This window comes from Engystomops pustulosus, chromosome 5 (genome assembly GCF_040894005.1).
Source record: "Engystomops pustulosus chromosome 5, aEngPut4.maternal, whole genome shotgun sequence".
NCBI classification, from domain to species: Eukaryota; Metazoa; Chordata; class Amphibia; order Anura; family Leptodactylidae; genus Engystomops; species Engystomops pustulosus.
The window spans coordinates 214,207,210-214,234,538 of record NC_092415.1 but is presented as its reverse complement, the minus strand read 5'-3'; the positions used below and the strand labels follow the sequence as shown (position 1 = coordinate 214,234,538).

At 58.0% G+C, this 27,329-nt stretch overlaps 1 protein-coding gene across 1 annotated transcript; it reads left to right on the top strand.

Moving 5' to 3' along the window:
* Positions 1 to 1,533: 1,533 nt before the first annotated feature.
* Positions 1,534 to 23,274, top strand: LOC140133896 (uncharacterized). The gene is made up of 4 exons (XM_072154581.1): positions 1,534 to 1,626; positions 6,416 to 6,542; positions 6,669 to 6,746; positions 18,415 to 23,274. Exons 1-4 carry the CDS (start codon positions 1,618 to 1,620, stop codon positions 21,735 to 21,737), a joined length of 3,537 nt encoding a protein of 1,178 aa, XP_072010682.1. The 5' UTR covers positions 1,534 to 1,617; the 3' UTR covers positions 21,738 to 23,274.
* The last annotated feature ends 4,055 nt before the right edge of the window (positions 23,275 to 27,329 follow it).

Sequence of the window (27,329 nt, the reverse complement as noted above, 5' to 3'; positions counted from 1 at the left end):
CCCCACATGTGGCCGTTACTTCTCCCGAGTGCAGAGACCCCCCCACATGTGGCCGTTACTTCTCCCGAGTACAGAGACCCCCCACATGTGGCCGTTACTTCTCCCGAGTGCAGAGACCCCCCACATGTGGCAGTTACTTCTCCCGAGTGCAGAGACCCCCCACATGTGGCCGTTACTTCTCCGGAGTACAGAGACCCCCCACATGTGGCCGTTACTTCTCCCGAGTACAGAGACCCCCCACATGTGGCCGTTACTTCTCCCGAGTGCAGAGACCCCCCACATGTGGCCGTTACTTCTCCCGAGTGCAGAGCCCCCCCACATGTGGCCGTTACTTCTCCCGAGTGCAGAGACCCCCCACATGTGGCCGTTACTTCTCCCGAGTGCAGAGACCCCCCACATGTGGCCGTTACTTCTCCCGAGTGCAGAGACCCCCCACATGTGGCCGTTACTTCTCCGGAGTACAGAGACCTCCCACATGTGGCCGTTACTTCTCCCGAGTGCAGAGACCCCCACATGTGGCCGTTACTTCTCCCGAGTGCAGAGACCCCCCACATGTGGCCGTTACTTCTCCTGAGTGCAGAGACCCCCCACATGTGGCAGTTACTTCTCCCGAGTGCAGAGACCCCCCACATGTGGCCGTTACTTCTCCCGAGTGCAGAGACCCCCCACATGTGGCCGTTACTTCTCCTGAGTACAGAGACCCCCCACATGTGGCCGTTACTTCTCCCGAGTGCAGAGACATCCCACATGTGGCCGTTACTTCTCCCGAGTACAGAGACCCCCCACATGTGGCCGTTACTTCTCCCGAGTGCAGAGATCCCCCACATGTGGCCGTTACTTGTGTTATGGGGGCACGGAGAGGCGCAGGAGGGGAGGGGGGGCTTGCAGTTTCCTCATTGGCCCCTTTTGTAGGATATAAAATTTTCGCTATTCCGTTATTGGGGTCATGTGACTGCGTTATTGTTGCGGATGAGACCCTCTTTCCAGTGTCACCATTGTGGGGTTGGATTCTCCTTTTTTTCTTATTTTTTACTAAATTTGCCATATAAATCCCTGATGTGGGGCAGAGCGTTGTCACTTTTTGGCTGTGGAGCCGGTGGATGACTCGTCTTTTGCGGGACGTGTTGTACTTTGCTCCAGGATCATTCTCCAGTATCTCCGGCGGCTCTGGACCCGGTGGTGCCGTGTACACGGAGGTTGTGTTATGATTTACATGTTTATGGGTATTATGGACATTCTTATTTAATAACTATATTACTAACTCTTTAGTACTATCCCCACCATAAGACCCCATAAGACCGTGCATTACTGTCATGTCCCGCGCGTCTCCGGTGCAATCACTGCTGATAGAGAGACGCATCTCCCCGTTATCTCCTGGGACTGCTGGACACGCCCCCACTCATCATGTGACTCACGACCCCACTGCGTCATGGGTAACGTTTGCCTCTCCCCTTCCTTTTCCTGGTTGGTGTCGCTTTGCATGCCGGGAGTTGTAGTTCAGGCACCGGAGTTCTCCCTGCGCTGGGCGGCGCTCAGGACTACATCTCCCGGCATTCCTTGGGCTTCCGCCTGTATCTGCCGGAAGTGGTCGCGGCTGCGCGTACATAGAGCTCCGCTATGGAGCGGGTGAGTACCGGATGATCACATGACTCGTGGACACTGAGCCCCGGAGCTGACAGTCTATACTTATAGCAATGACCCTCCCCCTGGAGCTGACCCTCTAGTGCCCCCCCCCCTCCTCCTCCCCCTGGAGCTGACCCTCTAGTGCCCCTCCTCCTCCCCCTGGAGCTGACCCTCTAGTGCCCCCCCCCTCCTCCTCCCCCTGGAGCTGACCCTGTAGTGCCCCCCCTCCTCCCCCTGGAGCTGACCCTGTAGTGCCCCCCCTCCTCCCCCTGGAGCTGACCCTCTGGTGACCCCCCCCCCCTCCCCCTGGAGCTGACCCTCTAGTGCCCCCCCCCTCCCCCTGGAGCTGACCCTGTAGTGCCCCCCCCCCTCCTCCCCCTGGAGCTGACCCTGTAGTGCCCCCCCTCCTCCCCCTGGAGCTGACCCTGTAGTGCCCCCCCTCCTCCCCCTGGAGCTGACCCTCTAGTGCCCCCCCCCTCCCCCTGGAGCTGACCCTCTAGTGCCCCCCCCCCTCCTCCCCCTGGAGCTGACCCTCTAGTGCCCCCCCCTCCTCCCCCTGGAGCTGACCCTCTAGTGCCCCCCCCTCCTCCCCCTGGAGCTGACCCTCTAGTGCCCCCCCCTCCTCCCCCTGGAGCTGACCCTCTAGTGCCCCCCCCTCCTCCCCCTGGAGCTGACCCTCTAGTGCCCCCCCCCTCCTCCCCCTGGAGCTGACCCTCTAGTGCCCCCCCCTCCTCCTCCCCCTGGAGCTGACCCTCTAGTGCCCCCCCCCCTCCTCCTCCCCCTGGAGCTGACCCTCTAGTGCCCCCCCCCCCCCTCCTCCCTCTGGAGCTGACCCTCTAGTGCCCCCCCCCTCCTCCTCCCCCTGGAGCTGACCCTCTAGTGCCCCCCCCCTCCTCCTCCCCCTGGAGCTGACCCTGTAGTGCCCCCCCCCCCCTCCTCCCCCTGGAGCTGACCCTCTAGTGCCCCCCCTCCTCCTCCCCCTGGAGCTGACCCTCTAGTGCCCCCCCTCCTCCTCCCCCTGGAGCTGACCCTCTAGTGCCCCCCCCCCTCCTCCCCCTGGAGCTGACCCTCTAGTGCCCCCCCCCCCTCCTCCCCCTGGAGCTGACCCTCTAGTGCCCCCCCCCCTCCTCCCCCTGGAGCTGACCCTCTAGTGCCCCCCCTCCCCCCCCTGGAGCTGACCCTCTAGTGCCCCCCCTCCTCCTCCCCCTGGAGCTGACCCTGTAGTGCCCCCCCCTCCTCCTCCCCCTGGAGCTGACCCTCTAGTGCCCCCCCTCCCCCCCCACTGGAGCTGACCCTCTAGTGCCCCCCCTCCTCCTCCCCCTGGAGCTGACCCTGTAGTGCCCCCCCTCCTCCTCCCCCTGGAGCTGACCCTCTAGTGCCCCCCCTCCTCCTCCCCCTGGAGCTGACCCTCTAGTGCCCCCCCTCCTCCTCCCCCTGGAGCTGACCCTCTAGTGCCCCCCCTCCTCCTCCCCCTGGAGCTGACCCTCTAGTGCCCCCCCTCCTCCTCCCCCTGGAGCTGACCCTCTAGTGCCCCCCCTCCTCCTCCCCCTGGAGCTGACCCTCTAGTGCCCCCCCTCCTCCCCCTGGAGCTGACCCTGTAGTGCCCCTCCTCCCCCTGGAGCTGACCCTCTGGTGACCCCCCCCCCCTCCTCCCCCTGGAGCTGACCCTCTGGTGACCCCCCCCCCCTCCTCCCCCTGGAGCTGACCCTCTAGTGCCCCCCCCTCCTCCCCCTGGAGCTGACCCTCTAGTGCCCCCCCCCTCCTCCCCCTGGAGCTGACCCTCTAGTGCCCCCCCCCCTCCTCCCCCTGGAGCTGACCCTCTAGTGCCCCCCCCTCCCCCTGGAGCTGACCCTCTAGTGCCCCCCCTCCTCCTCCCCCTGGAGCTGACCCTCTAGTGCCCCCCCCCTCCTCCCCCTGGAGCTGACCCTCTAGTGCCCCCCCCCTCCTCCCCCTGGAGCTGACCCTCTAGTGCCCCCCCCTCCTCCCCCTGGAGCTGACCCTCTAGTGCCCCCCCCCTCCTCCCCCTGGAGCTGACCCTCTAGTGCCCCCCCTCCTCCCCCTGGAGCTGACCCTCTAGTGCCCCCCCCCCTCCTCCTCCCCCTGGAGCTGACCCTCTAGTGCCCCCCCCCCTCCTCCCCCTGGAGCTGACCCTCTAGTGCCCCCCCCCCTCCTCCCCCTGGAGCTGACCCTCTAGTGCCCCCCCCCCTCCTCCCCCTGGAGCTGACCCTCTAGTGCCCCCCTCCTCCTCCCCCTGGAGCTGACCCTCTAGTGCCCCACCCCTCCTCCCTCTGGAGCTGACCCTCTAGTGCCCCCCCCCCCTCCTCCTCCCCCTGGAGCTGACCCTGTAGTGCCCCCCCTCCTCCCCCTGGAGCTGACCCTCTAGTGCCCCCCCCTCCTCCCCCTGGAGCTGACCCTCTAGTGCCCCCCCTCCTCCTCCCCCTGGAGCTGACCCTCTAGTGCCCCCCCCTCCTCCTCCCCCTGGAGCTGACCCTGTAGTGCCCCCCTCCTCCCCCTGGAGCTGACCCTGTAGTGCCCCCCTCCTCCCCCTGGAGCTGACCCTCTAGTGCCCCCCCCTCCTCCCCCTGGAGCTGACCCTGTAGTGCCCCCCCTCCTCCCCCTGGAGCTGACCCTCTAGTGCCCCCCCCTCCTCCTCCCCCTGGAGCTGACCCTGTAGTGCCCCCTCCTCCCCCTGGAGCTGACCCTCTAGTGCCCCCCCTCCTCCTCCCCCTGGAGCTGACCCTCTGGTGACCCCCCCCCCTCCTCCCCCTGGAGCTGACCCTCTAGTGCCCCCCCCTCCTCCCCCTGGAGCTGACCCTCTAGTGCCCCCCCCCCCTCCTCCCCCTGGAGCTGACCCTCTAGTGCCCCCCCCCTCCTCCCCCTGGAGCTGACCCTCTAGTGCCCCCCCCCTCCTCCCCCTGGAGCTGACCCTCTAGTGCCCCCCCCCTCCTCCCCCTGGAGCTGACCCTGTAGTGCCCCCCCTCCTCCCCCTGGAGCTGACCCTCTAGTGCCCCCCCCTCCTCCTCCCCCTGGAGCTGACCCTGTAGTGCCCCTCCTCCCCCTGGAGCTGACCCTCTGGTGACCCCCCCCTCCTCCCCCTGGAGCTGACCCTCTGGTGACCCCCCCCCCCTCCTCCCCCTGGAGCTGACCCTCTAGTGCCCCCCCCTCCTCCCCCTGGAGCTGACCCTCTAGTGCCCCCCCTCCTCCTCCCCCTGGAGCTGACCCTCTAGTGCCCCCCCCCTCCTCCCCCTGGAGCTGACCCTCTAGTGCCCCCCCTCCTCCTCCCCCTGGAGCTGACCCTCTAGTGCCCCCCCTCCTCCTCCCCCTGGAGCTGACCCTCTAGTGACCCCCCCCCTCCCCCTGGAGCTGACCCTCTGGTGCCCCCCCCCTCCCCCTGGAGCTGACCCTCTGGTGCCCCCTCCTCCTCCCCCTGGAGCTGACCCTGTAGTGCCCCCCTCCTCCCCCTGGAGCTGACCCTCTAGTGCCCCCCCCCTCCTCCCCCTGGAGCTGACCCTCTAGTGCCCCCCCCCTCCTCCCCCTGGAGCTGACCCTCTAGTGCCCCCCCCTCCCCCTGGAGCTGACCCTCTAGTGCCCCCCCCCTCCTCCTCCCCCTGGAGCTGACCCTGTAGTGCCCCCCTCCTCCCCCTGGAGCTGACCCTCTAGTGCCCCCCCTCCTCCCCCTGGAGCTGACCCTCTAGTGCCCCCCCCCCCTCCTCCCCCTGGAGCTGACCCTCTAGTGCCCCCCCCCCTCCTCCCCCTGGAGCTGACCCTCTAGTGCCCCCCCTCCTCCTCCCCCTGGAGCTGACCCTGTAGTGCCCCCCTCCTCCCCCTGGAGCTGACCCTCTAGTGCCCCCCCCCCTCCTCCCCCTGGAGCTGACCCTCTAGTGCCCCCCCCCTCCTCCCCCTGGAGCTGACCCTTTAGTGCCCCCCCTCCTCCCCCTGGAGCTGGCCCTCTAGTGCCCCCCCCCCTCCTCCCCCTGGAGCTGGCCCTCTAGTGCCCCCCCCCTCCTCCCCCTGGAGCTGGCCCTCTAGTGCCCCCCCCCTCCTCCCCCTGGAGCTGACCCTCTAGTGCCCCCCCCCTCCTCCCCCTGGAGCTGACCCTCTAGTGCCCCCCCTCCTCCTCCCCCTGGAGCTGACCCTCTAGTGCCCCCCCCCTCCTCCCCCTGGAGCTGACCCTCTAGTGCCCCCCCTCCTCCTCCCCCTGGAGCTGACCCTCTAGTGCCCCCCCCCCTCCTCCCCCTGGAGCTGACCCTCTAGTGCCCCCCCCCCCTCCTCCCCCTGGAGCTGACCCTCTAGTGCCCCCCCCCTCCTCCCCCTGGAGCTGACCCTCTAGTGCCCCCCCCCTCCTCCCCCTGGAGCTGACCGTCTAGTGCCCCCCCTCCTCCTCCCCCTGGAGCTGACCCTCTAGTGCCCCCCCCCCTCCCCCTGGAGCTGACCCTCTAGTGCCCCCCCCTCCCCCTGGAGCTGACCCTGTAGTGCCCCCACCTCCCCCTGGAGCTGACCCTCTAGTGCCCCCCCCCTCCCCCTGGAGCTGACCCTCTAGTGCCCCCCCTCCTCCCCCTGGAGCTGACCCTCTAGTGCCCCCCCTCCTCCCCCTGGAGCTGACCCTCTAGTGCCCCCCCCCTCCTCCTCCCCCTGGAGCTGACCCTGTAGTGCCCCCCCCTCCTCCCCCTGGAGCTGACCCTCTAGTGCCCCCCCCCTCCTCCCCCTGGAGCTGACCCTGTAGTGCTTAGGTGTGTGCAGGGTATTGGGGGGATGTTCCTGCTCGGTGGTTGCAGCCTCTTCTCTCCTCCAGGATCCGGTGACGTTCGAGGACGTTGCGATTTATTTTACGAGGAAAGAATGGGAGACGCTGAGTGCGGAGCAGAAGGATCTGTACAAGGAGGTGATGAACGACAACTACCGGATGATCCTGTCCCTCAGTGAGTGTTTCCTCGTGTATCCGCCTGGTGGTGGGCGGGGGGCGTGCGTCTGCCCTTGCGTGTGTCTGCCCCGGGGGTGGTGGGCGCGGGGCTGCACCTGCTCATCCTCCTGTCTCTTCCTTACAGACCGTCCGGACATCATACAGAACATTGACCTAGGGCGAGAGCCGTACGTCCGGAGCCACAGCGAGAGCGACGACACAGGTACAAGACACAACATAACTGATACTGGGCCCGAGCCTGAGCCCCGCACATCTATCACCTTATACAAAGGGGAAAAACATAAATCCCAGGGAAGATTAGAACATGGCAACAAAATAAACTCAAAGAAACGGCCGAGCAACACAACAACAAGATGGGAGAGGACAGACTAAGAGACACTAAGGAGAGAGGTCCTCCCCGTGCCCAGCCTCTCATACTCCAGAGAGCGCACCTTCACCAGGGGGGAGAGGACAGACTAAGGCACACTAAGGAGAGAGGTCCTCCCCGTGCCCAGCCTCTCATACTCCAGAGAGCACTCCTTCACCAGGGGGGAGAGGACAGACTAAGGCACACTAAGGAGAGAGGTCCTCCCCGTGCCCAGCCTCTCATACTCCAGAGAGTGCACCTTCACCAGGAGGGGAGAGGACAGACTAAGGGACACTAAGGAGAGAGGTCCTCCCCGTGCCCAGCCTCTCATACTCCAGAGAGCGCACCTTCACCAGGGGGGAGAGGACAGACTAAGGGACACTAAGGAGAGAGGCCCTCCCCGTGCCCAGCCTCTCATACTCCAGAGAGCGCACCTTCACCAGGAGGGAGAGGACAGACTAAGGGACACTAAGGAGAGAGGCCCTCCCCGTGCCCAGCCTCTCATACTCCAGAGAGCGCACCTTCACCAGGGGGGAGAGGACAGACTAAGGGACACTAAGGAGAGAGGCCCCCCCCGTGCCCAGCCTCTCATACTCCAGAGAGCGCACCTTCACCAGGAGAGGAGAGGACAGACTAAGGGACACTAAGGAGAGAGTTCCTCCCCATGCCCAGCCTCTAATACTCCAGAGAGCGCACCTTCACCAGGAGGGGAGAGGACAGACTAAGGGACACTAAGGAGAGAGGTCCTCCCCGTGCCCAGCCTCTCATACTCCAGAGAGCGCACCTTCACCAGGAGGGAGAGGACAGACTAAGGGACACTAAGGAGAGAGGTCCTCCCCGTGCCCAGCCTCTCATACTCCAGAGAGCGCACCTTCACCAGGAGGGGAGAGGACAGACTAAGGGACACTAAGGAGAGAGGCCCTCCCCGTGCCCAGCCTCTCATACTCCAGAGAGCGCACCTTCACCAGGGGGGAGAGAGGACAGACTAAGGGACACTAAGGAGAGAGGTCCTCCCCGTGCCCAGCCTCTCATACTCCAGAGAGCGCACCTTCACCAGGGGGAGAGGACAGACTAAGGGACACTAAGGAGAGAGGTCCTCCCCGTGCCCAGCCTCTCATACTCCAGAGAGCGCACCTTCACCAGGGGGGAGAGGACAGACTAAGGGACACTAAGGAGAGAGGCCCTCCCCGTGCCCAGCCTCTCATACTCCAGAGACTGCACCTTCACCAGGAGAGGAGAGGACAGACTAAGGGACACTAAGGAGAGAGGTCCTCCCCGTGCCCAGCCTCTCATACTCCAGAGAGCGCACCTTCACCAGGAGGCGAGAGGACAGACTAAGGGACACTAAGGAGAGAGGCCCTCCCCGTGCCCAGCCTCTCATACTCCAGAGAGCGCACCTTCACCAGGACGGGAGGGGACAGACTAAGGGACACTAAGGAGAGAGGTCCTCCCCGTGCCCAGCCTCTCATACTCCAGAGAGCGCACCTTCACCAGGGGGGGAGAGGACAGACTAAGGGACACTAAGGAGAGAGGCCCTCCCCGTGCCCAGCCTCTCATACTCCAGAGAGCGCACCTTCACCAGGACGGGAGGGGACAGACTAAGGGACACTAAGGAGAGAGGTCCTCCCCGTGCCCAGCCTCTCATACTCCAGAGAGCGCACCTTCACCAGGAGGGGAGAGGACAGACTAAGGGACACTAAGGAGAGAGGTCCTCCCCGTGCCCAGCCTCTCATACTCCAGAGAGCGCACCTTCACCAGGAGGGAGAGGACAGACTAAGGGACACTAAGGAGAGAGGTCCTCCCCGTGCCCAGCCTCTCATACTCCAGAGACCGCACCTTCACCAGGAGGGGAGAGGACAGACTAAGGGACACTAAGGAGAGAGGCCCCCCCCCCCCCAGTGCCCAGCCTCTCATACTCCAGAGACCGCACCTTCACCAGGAGGGAGAGGACAGACGAAGGGACACTAAGGAGAGAGGCCCTCCCCGTGCCCAGCCTCTCATACTCCAGAGAGCGCACCTTCACCAGGGGGGAGAGGGCAGACTAAGGGACACTAAGTAGAGAGGTCCTCCCCGTGCCCAGCCTCTCATACTCCAGAGAGCGCACCTTCACCAGGAGGCGAGAGGACAGACTAAGGGACACTAAGGAGAGAGGCCCTCCCCGTGCCCAGCCTCTCATACTCCAGAGAGCGCACCTTCACCAGGACGGGAGGGGACAGACTAAGGGACACTAAGGAGAGAGGTCCTCCCCGTGCCCAGCCTCTCATACTCCAGAGAGCGCACCTTCACCAGGGGGGGAGAGGACAGACTAAGGGACACTAAGGAGAGAGGCCCTCCCCGTGCCCAGCCTCTCATACTCCAGAGAGCGCACCTTCACCAGGACGGGAGGGGACAGACTAAGGGACACTAAGGAGAGAGGTCCTCCCCGTGCCCAGCCTCTCATACTCCAGAGAGCGCACCTTCACCAGGAGGGGAGAGGACAGACTAAGGGACACTAAGGAGAGAGGTCCTCCCCGTGCCCAGCCTCTCATACTCCAGAGAGCGCACCTTCACCAGGAGGGAGAGGACAGACTAAGGGACACTAAGGAGAGAGGTCCTCCCCGTGCCCAGCCTCTCATACTCCAGAGACCGCACCTTCACCAGGAGGGGAGAGGACAGACTAAGGGACACTAAGGAGAGAGGCCCCCCCCCCCAGTGCCCAGCCTCTCATACTCCAGAGACCGCACCTTCACCAGGAGGGAGAGGACAGACGAAGGGACACTAAGGAGAGAGGCCCTCCCCGTGCCCAGCCTCTCATACTCCAGAGAGCGCACCTTCACCAGGAGGGAGAGGACAGACTAAGGGACACTAAGGAGAGAGGTCCTCCCCGTGCCCAGCCCCTCATACTCCAGAGAGCGCACCTTCACCAGGAGGGAGAGGACAGACTAAGGGACACTAAGGAGAGAGGCCCTCCCCGTGCCCAGCCTCTCATACTCCAGAGAGCGCACCTTCACCAGGGGGGAGAGGACAGACTAAGGGACACTAAGGAGAGAGGTCCTTCTCGTGCCCAGCCTCTCATACTCCAGAGAGCGCACCTTCACCAGGACGGGAGGGGACAGACTAAGGGACACTAAGGAGAGAGGTCCTCCCCGTGCCCAGCCTCTCATACTCCAGAGAGCGCACCTTCACCAGGGGGGGAGAGGACAGACTAAGGGACACTAAGGAGAGAGGCCCTCCCCGTGCCCAGCCTCTCATACTCCAGAGAGCGCACCTTCACCAGGACGGGAGGGGACAGACTAAGGGACACTAAGGAGAGAGGTCCTCCCCGTGCCCAGCCTCTCATACTCCAGAGAGCGCACCTTCACCAGGAGGGGAGAGGACAGACTAAGGGACACTAAGGAGAGAGGTCCTCCCCGTGCCCAGCCTCTCATACTCCAGAGAGCGCACCTTCACCAGGAGGGAGAGGACAGACTAAGGGACACTAAGGAGAGAGGCCCTCCCCGTGCCCAGCCTCTCATACTCCAGAGAGCGCACCTTCACCAGGAGGGGAGAGGACAGACTAAGGGACACTAAGGAGAGAGGTCCTCCCCGTGCCCAGCCTCTCATACTCCAGAGAGCGCACCTTCACCAGGAGGGGAGAGGACAGACTAAGGGACACTAAGGAGAGAGGCCCTCCCCGTGCCCAGCCTCTCATACTCCAGAGAGCGCACCTTCACCAGGAGGCGAGAGGACAGACTAAGGGACACTAAGGAGAGAGGCCCTCCCCGTGCCCAGCCTCTCATACTCCAGAGAGCGCACCTTCACCAGGAGGCGAGAGGACAGACGAAGGGACACTAAGGAGAGAGGCCCTCCCCGTGCCCAGCCTCTCATACTCCAGAGAGCGCACCTTCACCAGGGGGGAGAGGACAGACTAAGGGACACTAAGGAGAGAGGCCCTCCCAGTGCCCAGCCTCTCATACTCCAGAGAGCGCACCTTCACCAGGAGGGAGAGGACAGACTAAGGGACACTAAGGAGAGAGGCCCTCCCCGTGCCCAGCCTCTCATACTCCAGAGAGCGCACCTTCACCAGGAGGGAGAGGACAGACTAAGGGACACTAAGGAGAGAGGCCCTCCCCGTGCCCAGCCTCTCATACTCCAGAGAGCGCACCTTCACCAGGAGGGAGAGGACAGACTAAGGGACACTAAGGAGAGAGGCCCTCCCCGTGCCCAGCCTCTCATACTCCAGAGAGCGCACCTTCACCAGGAGGGAGAGGACAGACTAAGGGACACTAAGGAGAGAGGCCCTCCCCGTGCCCAGCCTCTCATACTCCAGAGAGCGCACCTTCACCAGGAGGGGAGAGGACAGACTAAGGGACACTAAGGAGAGAGGCCCTCCCCGTGCCCAGCCTCTCATACTCCAGAGAGCGCACCTTCACCAGGAGGGGAGAGGACAGACTAAGGGACACTAAGGAGAGAAGTCCTCCCCGTGCCCAGCCTCTCATACTCCAGAGAGCGCACCTTCACCAGGAGGGGAGAGGACAGACTAAGGGACACTAAGGAGAGAGGCCCTCCCCGTGCCCAGCCTCTCATACTCCAGAGAGCGCACCTTCACCAGGAGGGGAGAGGACAGACTAAGGGACACTAAGGAGAGAAGTCCTCCCCGTGCCCAGCCTCTCATACTCCAGAGAGCGCACCTTCACCAGGAGGGGAGAGGACAGACTAAGGGACACTAAGGAGAGAGGCCCTCCCCGTGCCCAGCCTCTCATACTCCAGAGAGCGCACCTTCACCAGGGGGGAGAGGACAGACTAAGGGACACTAAGGAGAGAGGTCCTCCCCATGCCCAGCCTCTCATACTCCAGAGAGCGCACCTTCACCAGGAGGGGAGAGGACAGACTAAGGAGAGACGCTATCATAAGTCAGCTTGTCTCTGGAACCTCCCCTATCCTGGGACCTCGTGACAGCATTGAAGTCCCCTCCAAAGACCACCTGCCGACTTGTAAAAAGGTAGGGCTTGATCCTCATAAAGAGACACCTCCTGTCCCACTTGGACTGGGGACCATAGATGTTAATTAGGCAAAGTTCTTGTCCCTTCATGAGGACATCCAGAATCAGGCACCTCCCCATTTCTAACTCAATAACTCGTCGGCATTCTACCGGTGCGGTAAAAAGGACCGCCACTCCGCTAGACGGCTCGGCCGCAAGAGACCAATAGGAAGGCCCGTGTCTCCATTCCCTCTTAGCTTTAAACAGGCCGCCAAATCTGGCAGCCTGGTCTCCTGCAAAAATAAAATGTCGGCTTCAACGCGGCCGAGAAAATCAAAGGCCGCAAATCTAGCCGCATCAGACTTAATGCTGGCGACATTAATGGCCCTTCACCCTCAGCCCCTCCATCGGCAGGAGAGGCTCCATCCAGGGCCAGGAATCGATTTGAAAGTTTGACCAGCGGGGGGTCGGTTGCACCTTCCTTGGGTACCTTAGTCAGGGTGGGAGAAGATCTTACACCTCCCTTCTTTTTACCCTTTTTCTTCTTTTTGGGCCACGCTTACGCTTTTCCTCTAGCCACGCCCTATTATCCTCGTCCATACTCTCATAATGGGAGGAGTCTGAGGACGTGGCACCTTCCTCTCTCTCGATCCTCCTGACCTCCTCATCCAGTACATCCTCCCCTGGGGCCTTAGCGACAGGTGTGGTCTCCAGGACAGCGCCAGAGGTTGTCCCAGCAGCCTGAGACTCCCCCCGCTCTCTCTCCTGTTGACGCTTTTCTAGACGCCTTAGCTGGGCAGGCGTCTTTTTCCTGTCTTTCTTCCCTGGCCCCTCCATTCCTCCGCCTCTGCTAGTCCCCTCCCCAGCAGATTCAGCCTCATGGCTTTCATCCGCTGAGGCTGAGCCCGCATTAGCGAAGGAAAGAGGACAACGACTGTACGGGTGACCGAGATCACCACACAGGTTACACCTAATCTGCCCTGTACAGGATGCGGCGAGATGGCCGACACCCCCACACAACGCTGAAATGTGTGGGGTCACTGCACCTGTGACACAGCTTAGGCTGCCCCCGGTAGAAGATCAGGATCCGATCCCTCCCCAGGAAGGCTGATGAAGGGATGTGGGCGACTGAGTTACCTGAACGCCTCAACTTCACCATGAAGGTCCAGGCCCCTGACCAGATACCATACTCATCACGATTTTTCTCGGGTACTCCCAGTACCTCTCCATAACGATTTATCCAGGTCATGATGTCAAAGCAAGATAGTGATTCGTTACGGGTAAGAACGGTCACTTTCTTGAGTTCGCACTGGCGGGACACTGCTTGCACAGCAAAGTCCCGCCACTCGGGCTCGTTGTATCTCAGCTCATAGTTGGGCCAGAAGAGCTCAAGCCCCTCCGGCCGAACAAAGCTGATATCAAACTCAGATGTACCATAGGGATGGATCAAGGCAAAGATGTCAGCCGCCTTGAAGTCCATCTTCAGCAGCAGCTCAACTACCCGTGCCCGAGGGGGACACACATCACTGCCACGCCACCGAAGACGGACCACATTCCTACGGTTAGCACCTGGCCCGATTGTTGGGAGCGACCATGGTGTCTCCCTACCTCTTTGCTCTCGGAAGGCAGACAGGCCGTGCCTCTCTATCCAAAACGACAAATCAACCTCCTGCCCCGCTACATTGATCGTCCTTTCTCCCTTCTGTAAGGCCTGCAGGAGGCGCCGTTGCAAAAAGCCGTCCCCAGAGCCCAGAGACGAGGATGATGGAACCCTACTTCCCCCAGCAGCGACACTGGCATAGCTCTTAACAGGGGCCGCCACTGGGGGAGCAACCGGACCAACCCCTGCACCCACCACATTAACACTACCCACCTGCATGTTACACTCAGCCGCGCCACTCACACCACCAGTCACTCCATCACTCACTCCCATAACTGGTAACGGTTCTGCACCACTCACATTATCCACCACAACATTACTGACTCCACTCACACTGGCTGGACCAGCAGCAATATTAGCAGACAAGACCACCTCCGCATCTTCAGGCACAAGGGACGGGGGTCCCCCCGCAGCGCATCGCCCAGAGGGGACCCCAACTCTTGTCACACTTGTGCCCTCCGCATCATCGGTAGCAGATGTTATTTTACTTCTCCTGGGGCTTGGTAACATTCGCCGCTGCTCTTTAGCCGGTGTGAGGCGCCGCTGATCTCCAATTTCCGTAGAATTCAAATTATCCCCAACACCAACGCAGAATAACACTTTTTGTCTGGGAGGTCCGGAGCCCTCAGCCTCAGCGACCCCTCCACACTGCCGCCGCCCCATAACTAAGTGATCAGCGGCAACAGCATGAAGAGGCGCCGAGGCACCGGAAGCTGCCACCAGTGCCGGGCTATCCCCCCCTCCCACCGGGGGACGCACCGCAGCACTGGATTTTGATGGTATCGCCACTGCCGAGCCGCCCTGACTGTCCGGCCTTGCGGCCGATGCCTCCCCTGCTCCCCCACTGTTACCACAAACAGAGACGGAGCCCATCGCCACATCAGATGTCACACCTGTAATCTCCCTGCACCTTTGCACCGGGTCCACAGCAGAACTCGGGGGGGTTTGGGTAGCAGGGCTTGCACAGTGAGCTGACCCTGCGCTTTGCTCGGGGGGGTGTACAGGGAGGGGGGTAAAGATGAAACGTACCTCTTCTTGCTGCTTGGGCCTGGTCTTCTTACTCTTCCTCCGGCTGCTCCCCCCAGCGGCTTCCTCTGGGAGTTCCTCACCAAAAGAAAAGTTCTCCATGCGCACTGGGGACTCGAGCAGCCGGATCTGCGCCATGAGCGACCCTCCCTGGCTGCCGGTGTCACTGTCCTCCCCCGAGCGAGGTGTTACTGCTGACTGTCCTGCAGGGGGCCCACTGCACGAGGCCTGCTGATCTCCCTGCAGGCCGCCAGGTGGGAACTGCTGCTCGTTATCATCATCATCGTCCTCCTCCTCCACCTGGCTCACAGGCTGCAACCCCTTCAGCCTTTGCTCTCTGGTATCAGCCATTTCTGAAAATCTCTCATCATTTAAAAGTTTTTCTTTAAATGGTCCACTGTTATTACAAATAAAGTTCTTTCTCTTCATCAGCTTATCAATGTCAGCTTTAAGTTTGTTAATTTCACAATAAATTTCTGTTTTCCGTTTTTTTTGCGCTGTGTTCGCCCTGGCGCGGGCACATCCCAGCTCCTCCCGGAGCCTCCTGATGGTCTTGGTTGCCTCTTCGTACTTACAGAGGTGGCTCTGGACCCGGGAGGCATAGGTGGACAAAGACTCCCGGGGCCCCTGCACCGCCCAGCCTCCCCCCGCATGGTCAGCCTTACCTCTGTGAGCACTCCGCTTCATGTCTCCAGCCCCGGAAGGACCGCTCTCACCCGCACCGACATCCAGGTTCTTAGGGTGTTGCTTCACATTAGACTCAGGGGGGGTGGGGGTCACACTGCTGCGACTCCTGGTGGACCGTCTCACCCCTGAGTCCTCCATCGCTCTGGCCGGTTGCTGACCTCTCCTGCCTCCCGCCGGCCTAGACCGGGAAGCAGGAGCCTGGGAGTCGGCTCCCTCGCTCATCCCCAGGAACCTAACTCCCTCCCTGGGAGAGGAGAGAGCAGGCCCTGGGTGGATAGATGGATCCTCCAGGAGCTCAGGAGCACAAACACACAGCAGCTCCACACACAGACACACCCTCCTCTAACGAGGTAACCGCCTCCAGAGCTGCTCTCACTATTCTGCTGCTGGTGCAGTCACTGTGTACATACATGACATTACTTATCCTGTACTGATCCTGAGTTACATCCTGTATTATACCCCAGAGCTGCACTCACTATTCTGCTGCTGGTGCAGTCACTGTGTACATACATGACATTACTTATCCTGTACTGATCCTGAGTTACATCCTGTATTATACCCCAGAGCTGCACTCACTATTCTGCTGCTGGTGCAGTCACTGTGTACATACATGACATTACTTATCCTGTACTGATCCTGAGTTACATCCTGTATTATACCCCAGAGCTGCACTCACTATTCTGCTGCTGGTGCAGTCACTGTGTACATACATGACATTACTTATCCTGTACTGATCCTGAGTTACATCCTGTATTATACTCCAGAGCTGCACTTACTATTCTGCTGCTGGTGCAGTCACTGTGTACATACATGACATTACTTATCCTGTACTGATCCTGAGTTACATCCTGTATTATACCCCAGAGCTGCACTCACTATTCTGCTGCTGGTGCAGTCACTGTGTACATACATGACATTACTTATCCTGTACTGATCCTGAGTTACATCCTGTATTATACCCCAGAGCTGCACTCACTATTCTGCTGCTGCTGGTGCAGTCACTGTGTACAAACATGACATTACTTATCCTGTACTGATCCTGAGTTACATCCTGTATTATACCCCAGAGCTGCACTCACTATTCTGCTGCTGGTGCAGTCACTGGGTACACGCATGACATTACTTATCCTGTACTGATCCTGAGTTACATCCTGTATTATACCCCAGAGCTGCTCTCACTATTCTGCTGCTGGTGCAGTCACTGTGTACATACATGACATTACTTATCCTGTACTGATCCTGAGTTACATCCTGTATTATACCCCAGAGCTGCACTCACTATTCTGCTGCTGGTGCAGTCACTGTGTACATACATGACATTACTTATCCTGTACTGATCCTGAGTTACATCCTGTATTATACCCCAGAGCTGCACTCACTATTCTGCTGCTGGTGCAGTCACTGTGTACATACATGACATTACTTATCCTGTACTGATCCTGAGTTACATCCTGTATTATACCCCAGAGCTGCACTCACTATTCTGCTGCTGGTGCAGTCACTGTGTACATACATGACATTACTTATCCTGTACTGATCCTGAGTTACATCCTGTATTATACTCCAGAGCTGCACTTACTATTCTGCTGCTGGTGCAGTCACTGTGTACATACATGACATTACTTATCCTGTACTGATCCTGAGTTACATCCTGTATTATACCCCAGAGCTGCACTCACTATTCTGCTGCTGGTGCAGTCACTGTGTACATACATGACATTACTTATCCTGTACTGATCCTGAGTTACATCCTGTATTATACCCCAGAGCTGCACTCACTATTCTGCTGCTGCTGGTGCAGTCACTGTGTACAAACATGACATTACTTATCCTGTACTGATCCTGAGTTACATCCTGTATTATACCCCAGAGCTGCACTCACTATTCTGCTGCTGGTGCAGTCACTGGGTACACGCATGACATTACTTATCCTGTACTGATCCTGAGTTACATCCTGTATTATACCCCAGAGCTGCTCTCACTATTCTGCTGCTGGTGCAGTCACTGTGTACATACATGACATTACTTATCCTGTACTGATCCTGAGTTACATCCTGTATTATACCCCAGAGCTGCACTCACTATTCTGCTGCTGGTGCAGTCACTGTGTACATACATGACATTACTTATCCTGTACTGATCCTGAGTTACATCCTGTATTATACCCCAGAGCTGCACTCACTATTCTGCTGCTGGTGCAGTCACTGTGTACATACATGACATTACTTATCCTGTACTGATCCTGAGTTACATCCTGTATTATACCCCAGAGCTGCACTCACTATTCTGCTGCTGGTGCAGTCACTGTGTACATACATGACATTACTTATCCTGTACTGATCCTGAGTTACATCCTGTATTATACTCCAGAGCTGCACTTACTATTCTGCTGCTGGTGCAGTCACTGTGTACATACATGACATTACTTATCCTGTACTGATCCTGAGTTACATCCTGTATTATACCCCAGAGCTGCACTCACTATTCTGCTGCTGGTGCAGTCACTGTGTACATACATGACATTACTTATCCTGTACTGATCCTGAGTTACATCCTGTATTATACCCCAGAGCTGCACTCACTATTCTGCTGCTGCTGGTGCAGTCACTGTGTACAAACATGACATTACTTATCCTGTACTGATCCTGAGTTACATCCTGTATTATACCCCAGAGCTGCACTTACTATTCTGCTGCTGGTGCAGTCACTGTGTACATACATGACATTACTTATCCTGTACTGATCCTGAGTTACATCCTGTATTATACTCCAGAGCTGCACTTACTATTCTGCTGCTGGTGCAGTCACTGTGTACATACATGACATTACTTATCCTGTACTGATCCTGAGTTACATCCTGTATTATACCCCAGAGCTGCACTCACTATTCTGCTGCTGGTGCAGTCACTGTGTACATACATGACATTACTTATCCTGTACTGATCCTGAGTTACATCCTGTATTATACCCCAGAGCTGCACTCACTATTCTGCTGCTGGTGCAGTCACTGTGTACATACATGACATTACTTATCCTGTACTGATCCTGAGTTACATCCTGTATTATACCCCAGAGCTGCACTCACTATTCTGCTGCTGGTGCAGTCACTGTGTACATGCCTGATTGCAGGGTTCTCTATGGTTACAGTAGTGATGGGGCATGGCTTCTGTCTTTATTACCTCAAACTAATTTTGTCTTCTTTTATCTGATAGGCTCTTGGCATGAGAATATTATCGAGGACAGATCTTTGATCCAGCAACGCTGCAGTGATGTTCCGCGTAGTAAATGTGAGGTGCACGTGAAAAAGCAGCGGCGCTATCCCCGAGTCAACCCCATCAGGTGGATAAAGAAGGACAAGAAACGGAAAAGTCGGAGTCGTCCCTATCACCGGATATTAGCACGATCTGCGGACAAGAAGATTATTGGTGAAGATCGTCAAGTCAAACCATCGCTGGAGAGAAGATACTGTGATCTCTCCATCTCATTGGAGATACCACGAAACCTTCAAGATGAACCTCTTCCTGAAGAGCCATTCATAAACCTACAGGAGAGCCAAGACCTCGAACCTGAGGAGGCGATGGATGGTGGATCAGAAGAATTGTCTCCAGGAAAAGCTGTGGGCAGGTGTGACCTACATGAAGAGAGCGTTCCAGAAAACCGAAACCTGACAGGAGGTGCAGGGATCAAAGCAGACGTGAAAAGCTCTGAAGAACCTTCAGGAGATGTTCATCTGCTACCGACAATGGAAAGCTTACATGCAAAAGATGACCTTGACTCAACACCTGATGGTGATACCGCCGATTCCGAAGATGTTCATGTACACAAAATCTCAGATATTTTGACAAACAAAAGTACAAGGAATGTCAAGATTGTAAACCAAAAAAGTATAATGGAGAAGGAAGAAAGATCGACTACAATAATAAAACCAGCGCACCACAAGAACAAGCATGTCAAGTTTAATGAAGTGGTCACCATGATCCTCATTGACCAACCTTCTAAAAAACACTACACTGAAGCCCTGGAGGCTGGAGGGAATATAGCGAGAGTGTGTCCTTCTACATGCAGCACTGCAAATGAGAATGTCCAGGAGCAAAGCATGAAGAAGTACAGTGATGGACATGAAAACCCAACATCTCAGGGTCAGGACTCCCCATCTAGCAACGGAGCATTAACTACGAAAGAAAGAAAGAGAACGGCTGTCGTAAGCCAAGAGACTAAAACATTGGAAGGTTTACCCCCAGACCCTACACGATGCAGCAAGAGGAGGATTGTGGAAGGAACTGGATTGTCCCCAGAAGTCCCAGAACTGAAATTCTTAACCAAAAATGTGGTAGCGCAGAGACATGAGCTGCACGGTGCGGAGATGAAGAAGGCCGGGAAATGCAAAGAGAAATATCCCAACGTGAAGAGAGAAGACAGGAAGTCAGACACGTCCCCAGGGCCACCACAAACAACCACCCACACAACAAGCCTCGAGTTCATAAAGTCCTATTCCTGCTCAAAATGTGGCAGAGTCACCCACTGGTCAAATCTCAGCAGCCATAAAAAGGAGAACCTAGTGCGGTCAGCGTCTCACATGTGCAGAATGTGTGGTCATCACAGGAGCAGCAGCTCAGCCACCACTCCTGGCCCTATGGTCCATCCACTGTCTCCTTCACCTGGTCCAGGGTCTGGAGAACCACCCCAGCTCATGTGTTCCTTTATACAGGATCCAGCCAATTCCTCTGCTCAAGCACATTCAGGGAGAAGCTTCTACGTTAATAAAAAGCAAAGAGGACATAAGGAAGGTAAAAATGACAAAACAGCAGAAAAGCTCCAAAAATCAGCTCCAAAATCAGGAGTCAACATGGATATAGACAAGAGTCATCCACAAAGCTCTCAAGGAGCCAAAAATTCCAACATAAGCATCAACCTCCATCCTAAGCTGCAGACTTTAGTTAGATCCTCAGCCACCATCGTGTCCACTGCTGATTCAGATCTGCAATCTAGACCGAGCAGAGGAGCAAAGGTTGAGAACCTGACCTCCATATCTTCTGTAGAGAAACGTAGAACGAGTGGAGACAGCGGAAAACATGAGGACTATACAAAATGTGAAGAACTTGTTTTAAAGGAGCAAACGATTGTTCCAACAAGCTCCAGCCAGCATACAAATCTAACTACGACTGTCAGCTGCACTGTGCTCCAGAAGACTCCACACCCTCTCCCAGCTGCTCTGAAGACGCACTCGACTTATGTACAGAGTTGTATCATGAACCCAAAAAATCCTAAACCTGATACAGTCACCAAGAGTATAGCAAAACACGGCAATTCCAGGTGCTCTGCTGAAATGAGTCAGAAGAATTGTTCTTCAGGCCTGAAGAAGCGCGAGCAAGCACTAGAAGGGATGAAGCCGGTCCAGTATAGGAATATCCTCACCCATCACCATAGTCTTTTACAAAAAGAAACCCCTGCAGAGTGTCCCTACTTCTGCAAGGAATGTGGCAAATCCTTCCAGGACAGGAAAGACCTAAAGGTTCACAAGAGGTGGCACACTAAGGAAGTCCTGAAGACCATCACAGGGACCTCAGCCAGTGACACAACGGCTGCAGATACTTCAGCTCAATCTCTAGAGAATATCTTAAACTCCAAATCTTGTGAAGAGAAGCCTGAAAAGACTGTGGACAGCAGAGACCATGGGGTCCACACAAAATATGGAGAATGTGGTATAACGGAGAATAGGAAGGATTCATCAAATTACAATCAGCAGAAGAAGCTTCCAAAAAGCAGGCCTGACGTTCTCCAGAAGACCCATGACCATCTGAACCCTACCATGAAGAAGCACTTTACATATGGACATAAAATCAGCGACCCCACTGTAGAAGCTCAAAATCACACATGTGATAAAGACTACAAACCGTGTGTGAGGAGTCAGATGAAGCATGTCCACCCTGAGCACCCTGCAGAGTCGGCCGAGAAGATCCACATCCTACATCTGAAGAAGAGGCACAAGAGACCACTGCAGGGGCCGGAGCCGTTCCAGTGTAAACAGTGTGGGAAGATCTTCAGCCGTCACTTCACCCTGCTGCAGCACAGCACTGTGCACACTGGGGAGCGCCCCTACTCCTGCAAAGAGTGCGGCAAATCCTTCCGAGATGGAGGCTACCTGAAAGTCCACATGCGGCTGCACACAAAGGAGAAGCCCTACACTTGTCTGGAGTGCGGTAAGTGTTTTAAGCAGAATTCTGCGTTTGTGGTGCACCTGAGGACGCACACGGATGAGAAGCCGTTCCAGTGTAGCGAGTGTGGGAAAAGCTTCAGCGACCGCTCGACCCTGCGGCACCACCAGCTGATTCACACCGGAGAGAAGCCCTTCACATGCTCCTTCTGTGGGAAGAAGTTCACCCAGCAAGCCCACGTGAAGCGCCATGAGAAGATGCACACGGGCGAGCGGCCACATGGGTGCACAGTGTGCGACAAGAGGTTCATCGACCGCACAAAGCTCCGCAAACATGAACTCACCCACAACCGGGGTAAGGTCTCCAGATCCATCAACTGAGCTCCCCCTCTCCTGCAGGAAGAGCCCCAGAGCCAAGAACTGAACCCCCTATCTAAGAAGACCCCTCAGGTCTATAAACTGAGTCCCCTCCCCTGGAAGACCCCCAGGTCTATGAACTGAGTCCCCTCCCCTGGAAGACCCCCAGGTCTATGAACTGAGTCCCCTCCCCTGGAAGACCCCCAGGTCTATGAACTGAGTCCCCTCCCCTGGAAGACCCCCAGGTCTATGAACTGAGTCCCCTCCCCTGGAAGACCCCCAGGTCTATGAACTGAGTCCCCTCCCCTGGAAGACCCCCAGGTCTATGAACTTAGTCCCCTCCCCTGGAAGACCTCCAGGTCCATGAACTGCGCCCCCTCCCCAGAATGACCCCTGAGATGTTGAACAGAGCCCCTCCCTAGGAAGACCCCCGCTCTCTGGTCGCCTCATGACTGTTTTATCAAATTTTTTCTATTTTTATTACTTATTTATCGAATAATCATGACTGAGGTTCCGGCCTCCTCTTCTCTGCAGGCAGCGGCCATATTGTGCCCTCCCCCATAGGAGGCTGAAGCGGGATCTCCATATATATTAACACTGCCCATATAATACAGACCCGATGGTTTCGGGCCCCTCATCACCAGAACATCTGATTACTCCACAGCCCATTGATGCGTCCGTGTATAGGACGTACAGCAATGTCCTGTCATGTGGATATGCCTGAAGGTAAAAGAGGGGATCCTGGGCTCCCCAATCAGATCCGGGGAGGCCGGTGCTTCCTCTGGACCTTGTGCCCCTCGGGATCAGAACCGTGGAGAGCTGTCAGCAGCAGGAAGGGGGTGTCGCTGCAGGACCTTCAAGGGCACTTTCATGAAGAGTGTTACAGGAACCTGTCAGCAGCTTTTACACCACTAGCAGTACCATTGGGTCGGGAATGAAATCTCGTTTCTAGCACAACCTCCAGCAGATATGCAAATGAGCTCAGAAATGGAGAGTGTGAGACGGTTCTAGCTGTTATAGAGTCTTCTGACGTTACGCTCCCTCCCTTACCTGAGGAGGCTGTGAGCTCTGGGCTGGGAAAGCTGCTGACAGGTTCCCTTTAAGGAGGAACGTCCTCAGGATCACCACTTCCTTCAACTCTTAAGCTAATAGTCAGGGGGGTGGTGCTATTCTGCCAGTTCCCACCCACTTGAAATTGAGCAGCTCTTCTGCATATTGAATGTTAAAATTATCCAGAATCAGGACCTGGAGAGGAAGTGGTGAAAGGTCCTTATCAAAACAGTATTTATAGGAGGATGTCCGGGGCCTGTGCACCCGGAGCCCTTACAACCAATCATTGTCCAACCATTGTTCTTCTTAAATTGTGTGTAAAGTGTCTCTCCGCGACGTAGACACCTCAGAAATACAGGACAGAGTCAGCTGAAGAGCGCGTCCCGTTGAGAGGGAGAGCGCGTCCCGTAGAGAGGGCGAGTGCGGGAGAGCGCGTCCCGTAGAGAGGGCGAGTGCGGGAGAGCGCGCCCCGTAGAGAGGGCGAGTGCGGGAGAGCGCGCCCCGTAGAGAGGGCGAGTGCGGGAGAGCGCGTCTCGTAGAGAGAGCGAGTGCGGGAGAGCGCGTCCCGTAGAGAGAGCGCGTCCCGTAGAGAGAGCGAGTGCGGGAGAGCGCGTCCCGTAGAGAGGGCGAGTGCGGGAGAGCGCGTCCCGTAGAGAGGGCGAGTGCGAGAGAGCGCGTCCCGTAGAGAGGGCGAGTGCGGGAGAGCGCGTCCCGTAGAGAGAGCGAGTGCGGGAGAGCGCGTCCCGTAGAGAGAGCGAGTGCGGGAGAGCGCGTCCCGTAGAGAGAGCGAGTGCGGGAGAGCGCGTCCCGTAGAGAGAGCGAGTGCGGGAGAGCGCGTCCCGTAGAGAGAGCGCGTCCCGTAGAGAGAGCGAGTGCGGGAGAGCGTGTCCCGTAGATTAAGAACGGCTAGTCCGTTTGAAACGCGTAGGAATGATGGATTTAAGGAATGACCCTGTGGATAATGAAGATGACTTAATAAAAGTTTGAAAGAACAACGGCTGGACCAGCGGAATTGTTTATTCTTGAATTGCGTCTTGTAGAGAGTTTGCAGAACAAGTGTGAAGGAAGATTGAGGAAGTCTCAGGACGTTAGACAGAAACCCAACAGCCGATCTACGAGTGAGAGGAGGATCTTATCACATCAGTAGTCAAGCTTGAGATGTCTAGATGAGAGCGCTGCTCCGGGGGAGACGATAGATAGGGCTACAACAGACCGCACCACTGAGAGCGCTGCTCCGGAGGAGACGATAGATAGGGGCTACAACAGATTGCACCACTGAGAGCGCTGCTCCGGAGAATACAATAGATAGCGCTACAACAGACTGCACCACTGAGAGCGCTGCTCCGGAGGATACGGTATATAGCGCTACAACAGACTGCACCACTGAGAGCGCTGCTCCGGAGGAGACGATAGATAGGGCTACAACAGACTGCACCACTGAGAGCGCTGCTCCGGAGAATACGATAGATAGGGCTACAACGGACTGCACCTCTGAGAGCGCTGCTCCGGAGGATACGATAGATAGCGCTACAACGGACTGCACCACTGAGAGCGCTGCTCCGGAGGATACGATAGATAGCGCTACAACGGACTGCACCACTGAGAGCGCTGCTCCGGAGGATACGATAGATAGGGGCTACAACAGACTGCACCACTGAGAGCGCTGCTCCGGAGGATACGATTGATAGGGCTACAACAGACTGCACAACTGAGAGCGCTGCTCCGGAGGAGACGATTGATAGGGCTACAACAGACTGCACAACTGAGAGCGCTGCTCCGGAGGAGACGATTGATAGGGCTACAACCGACTGCACCACTGAGTGCGCTGCTCCAGAGGATACGATTGATAGGGCTACAACAGACTGCACAACTGAGAGCGCTGCTCCGGAGGATACGATAGATAGGGCTACAACAGACTGCACCACTGAGAGCGCTGCTCCGGAGGATACGATAGATAGGAGCTACAACAGACTGCACCACTGAGAGCGCTGCTTCGGAGGATACGATTGATAGGGCTACAACAGACTGCACCACTGAGAGCGCTGCTTCGGAGGATACGATAGATAGCGCTACAACAGACTGCACCACTGAGAGCGCTGCTCCGGAGGATACGATAGATAGCGCTACAACAGACTGCACCACTGAGAGCGCTGCTCCGGAAGAGACTATGACAAATCCATTGTGGACAAGGAGTGTAACGTTCTGGGATTGGGATCCATGATGTGTGTGCGGGGACACTGAGGCATCCTGGGGATTAGTGCGGGGACTGCCTGTACAATGTCACTGATTTCCCCTGTACATGTAGCGAGCGGCCGCCATAATGTCTTCTCCAATAAACTCTGGATCCAATGTCTCGCTGCTCGTTGTGTTGGTGTAACACAAACCAGTCATGCCATTGCCCTACAGGTATGCCCCCCGCCGCCAGTCCCAAGATGCGCCGCACCCTCGCTACGGGTCCCATGGGGCGCCGCCCCCCCCACCGCCCCCGGGGCGCCGCCCCCCGGCCGCCGGTCCCATGGGGCGCCGCACACTCGCCGCCGGTCCCACGGGGCGCCGCACCCCCGCCGCCGGTCCAGATCCCCTGACTGCAGGAAGAGATCACAGACACAAATACAAAATAAACAATTTATTAAAAACAAACATAAACTGCGCCCCCGGCGCCATCTACAGGTCAAAGAGCTCGTCCAGGAATATGAGAATGTCCAGCATGTGCCACTGTGGCTGTACCTCCTCCTCCTCCAGCAGATCCTCTGCAAGACAAGAGCAGTGATAGAGAGACAACGGGGCGTGTACCTGGGCAGTGTGTGTCATGGGGGCGTGTACCTGGGCAGTGTGTGTGTGTCACGGGGGCGTGTACCTGGGCAGTGTGTGTGTGTCACGGGGGCGTGTACCTGGGCAGTGTGTGTGTGTGTGTGTCACGGGGGCGTGTACCTGGGCAGTGTGTGTGTGTGTGTGTCACGGGGGCGTGTACCTGGGCAGTGTGTGTGTGTGTCACGGGGGCGTGTACCTGGGCAGTGTGTGTGTGTGTGTCACGGGGGCGTGTACCTGGGCAGTGTGTGTGTGTGTGTCACGGGGGCGTGTACCTGGGCAGTGTGTGTGTGTGTCACGGGGGCGTGTACCTGGGCAGTGTGTGTGTGTGTCACGGGGGCGTGTACCTGGGCAGTGTGTGTGTGTGTCACGGGGGCGTGTACCTGGGCAGTGTGTGTGTGTGTCACGGGGGCGTGTACCTGGGCAGTGTGTGTGTGTGTCACGGGGGCGTGTACCTGGGCAGTGTGTGTGTGTGTCACGGGGGCGTGTACCTGGGCAGTGTGTGTGTGTGTCACGGGGGCGTGTACCTGGGCAGTGTGTGTGTGTGTCACGGGGGCGTGTACCTGGGCAGTGTGTGTGTGTGTCACGGGGGCGTGTACCTGGGCAGTGTGTGTGTGTGTCACGGGGGCGTGTACCTGGGCAGTGTGTGTGTGTGTCACGGGGGCGTGTACCTGGGCAGTGTGTGTGTGTGTCACGGGGGCGTGTACCTGGGCAGTGTGTGTGTGTGTCACGGGGGCGTGTACCTGGGCAGTGTGTGTGTGTGTCACGGGGGCGTGTACCTGGGCAGTGTGTGTGTGTGTCACGGGGGCGTGTACCTGGGCAGTGTGTGTGTGTGTCACGGGGGCGTGTACCTGGGCAGTGTGTGTGTGTGTCACGGGGGCGTGTACCTGGGCAGTGTGTGTGTGTGTCACGGGGGCGTGTACCTGGGCAGTGTGTGTGTGTGTCACGGGGGCGTGTACCTGGGCAGTGTGTGTGTGTCACGGGGGCGTGTACCTGGGCAGTGTGTGTGTGTCACGGGGGCGTGTACCTGGGCAGTGTGTGTGTGTCACGGGGGCGTGTACCTGGGCAGTGTGTGTGTGTCACGGGGGCGTGTACCTGGGCAGTGTGTGTGTGTCACGGGGGCGTGTACCTGGGCAGTGTGTGTGTGTCACGGGGGCGTGTACCTGGGCAGTGTGTGTGTGTCACGGGGGCGTGTACCTGGGCAGTGTGTGTGTGTCACGGGGGCGTGTACCTGGGCAGTGTGTGTGTGTCACGGGGGCGTGTACCTGGGCAGTGTGTGTGTGTGTGTGTCACGGGGGCGTGTACCTGGGCAGTGTGTGTGTGTGTGTGTCACGGGGGCGTGTACCTGGGCAGTGTGTGTGTGTGTGTCACGGGGGCGTGTACCTGGGCAGTGTGTGTGTGTGTGTCACGGGGGCGTGTACCTGGGCAGTGTGTGTGTGTGTGTCACGGGGGCGTGTACCTGGGCAGTGTGTGTGTGTGTGTCACGGGGGCGTGTACCTGGGCAGTGTGTGTGTGTGTGTCACGGGGGCGTGTACCTGGGCAGTGTGTGTGTGTGTGTCACGGGGGCGTGTACCTGGGCAGTGTGTGTGTGTGTGTCACGGGGGCGTGTACCTGGGCAGTGTGTGTGTGTGTGTCACGGGGGCGTGTACCTGGGCAGTGTGTGTGTGTGTGTCACGGGGGCGTGTACCTGGGCAGTGTGTGTGTGTGTGTCACGGGGGCGTGTACCTGGGCAGTGTGTGTGTGTGTGTGTCACGGGGG

Excerpts from the sequence above, each read along its gene's own strand:
- LOC140133896 (XM_072154581.1), top strand. Across the intron at positions 6,543-6,668 it reads CCGGATGATCCTGTCCCTCA|ACCGTCCGGACATCATACAG; the intron begins GTGAGTGTTTCC and ends TCTTCCTTACAG. Across the intron at positions 6,747-18,414 it reads CAGCGAGAGCGACGACACAG|GCTCTTGGCATGAGAATATT; the intron begins GTACAAGACACA and ends TTTATCTGATAG.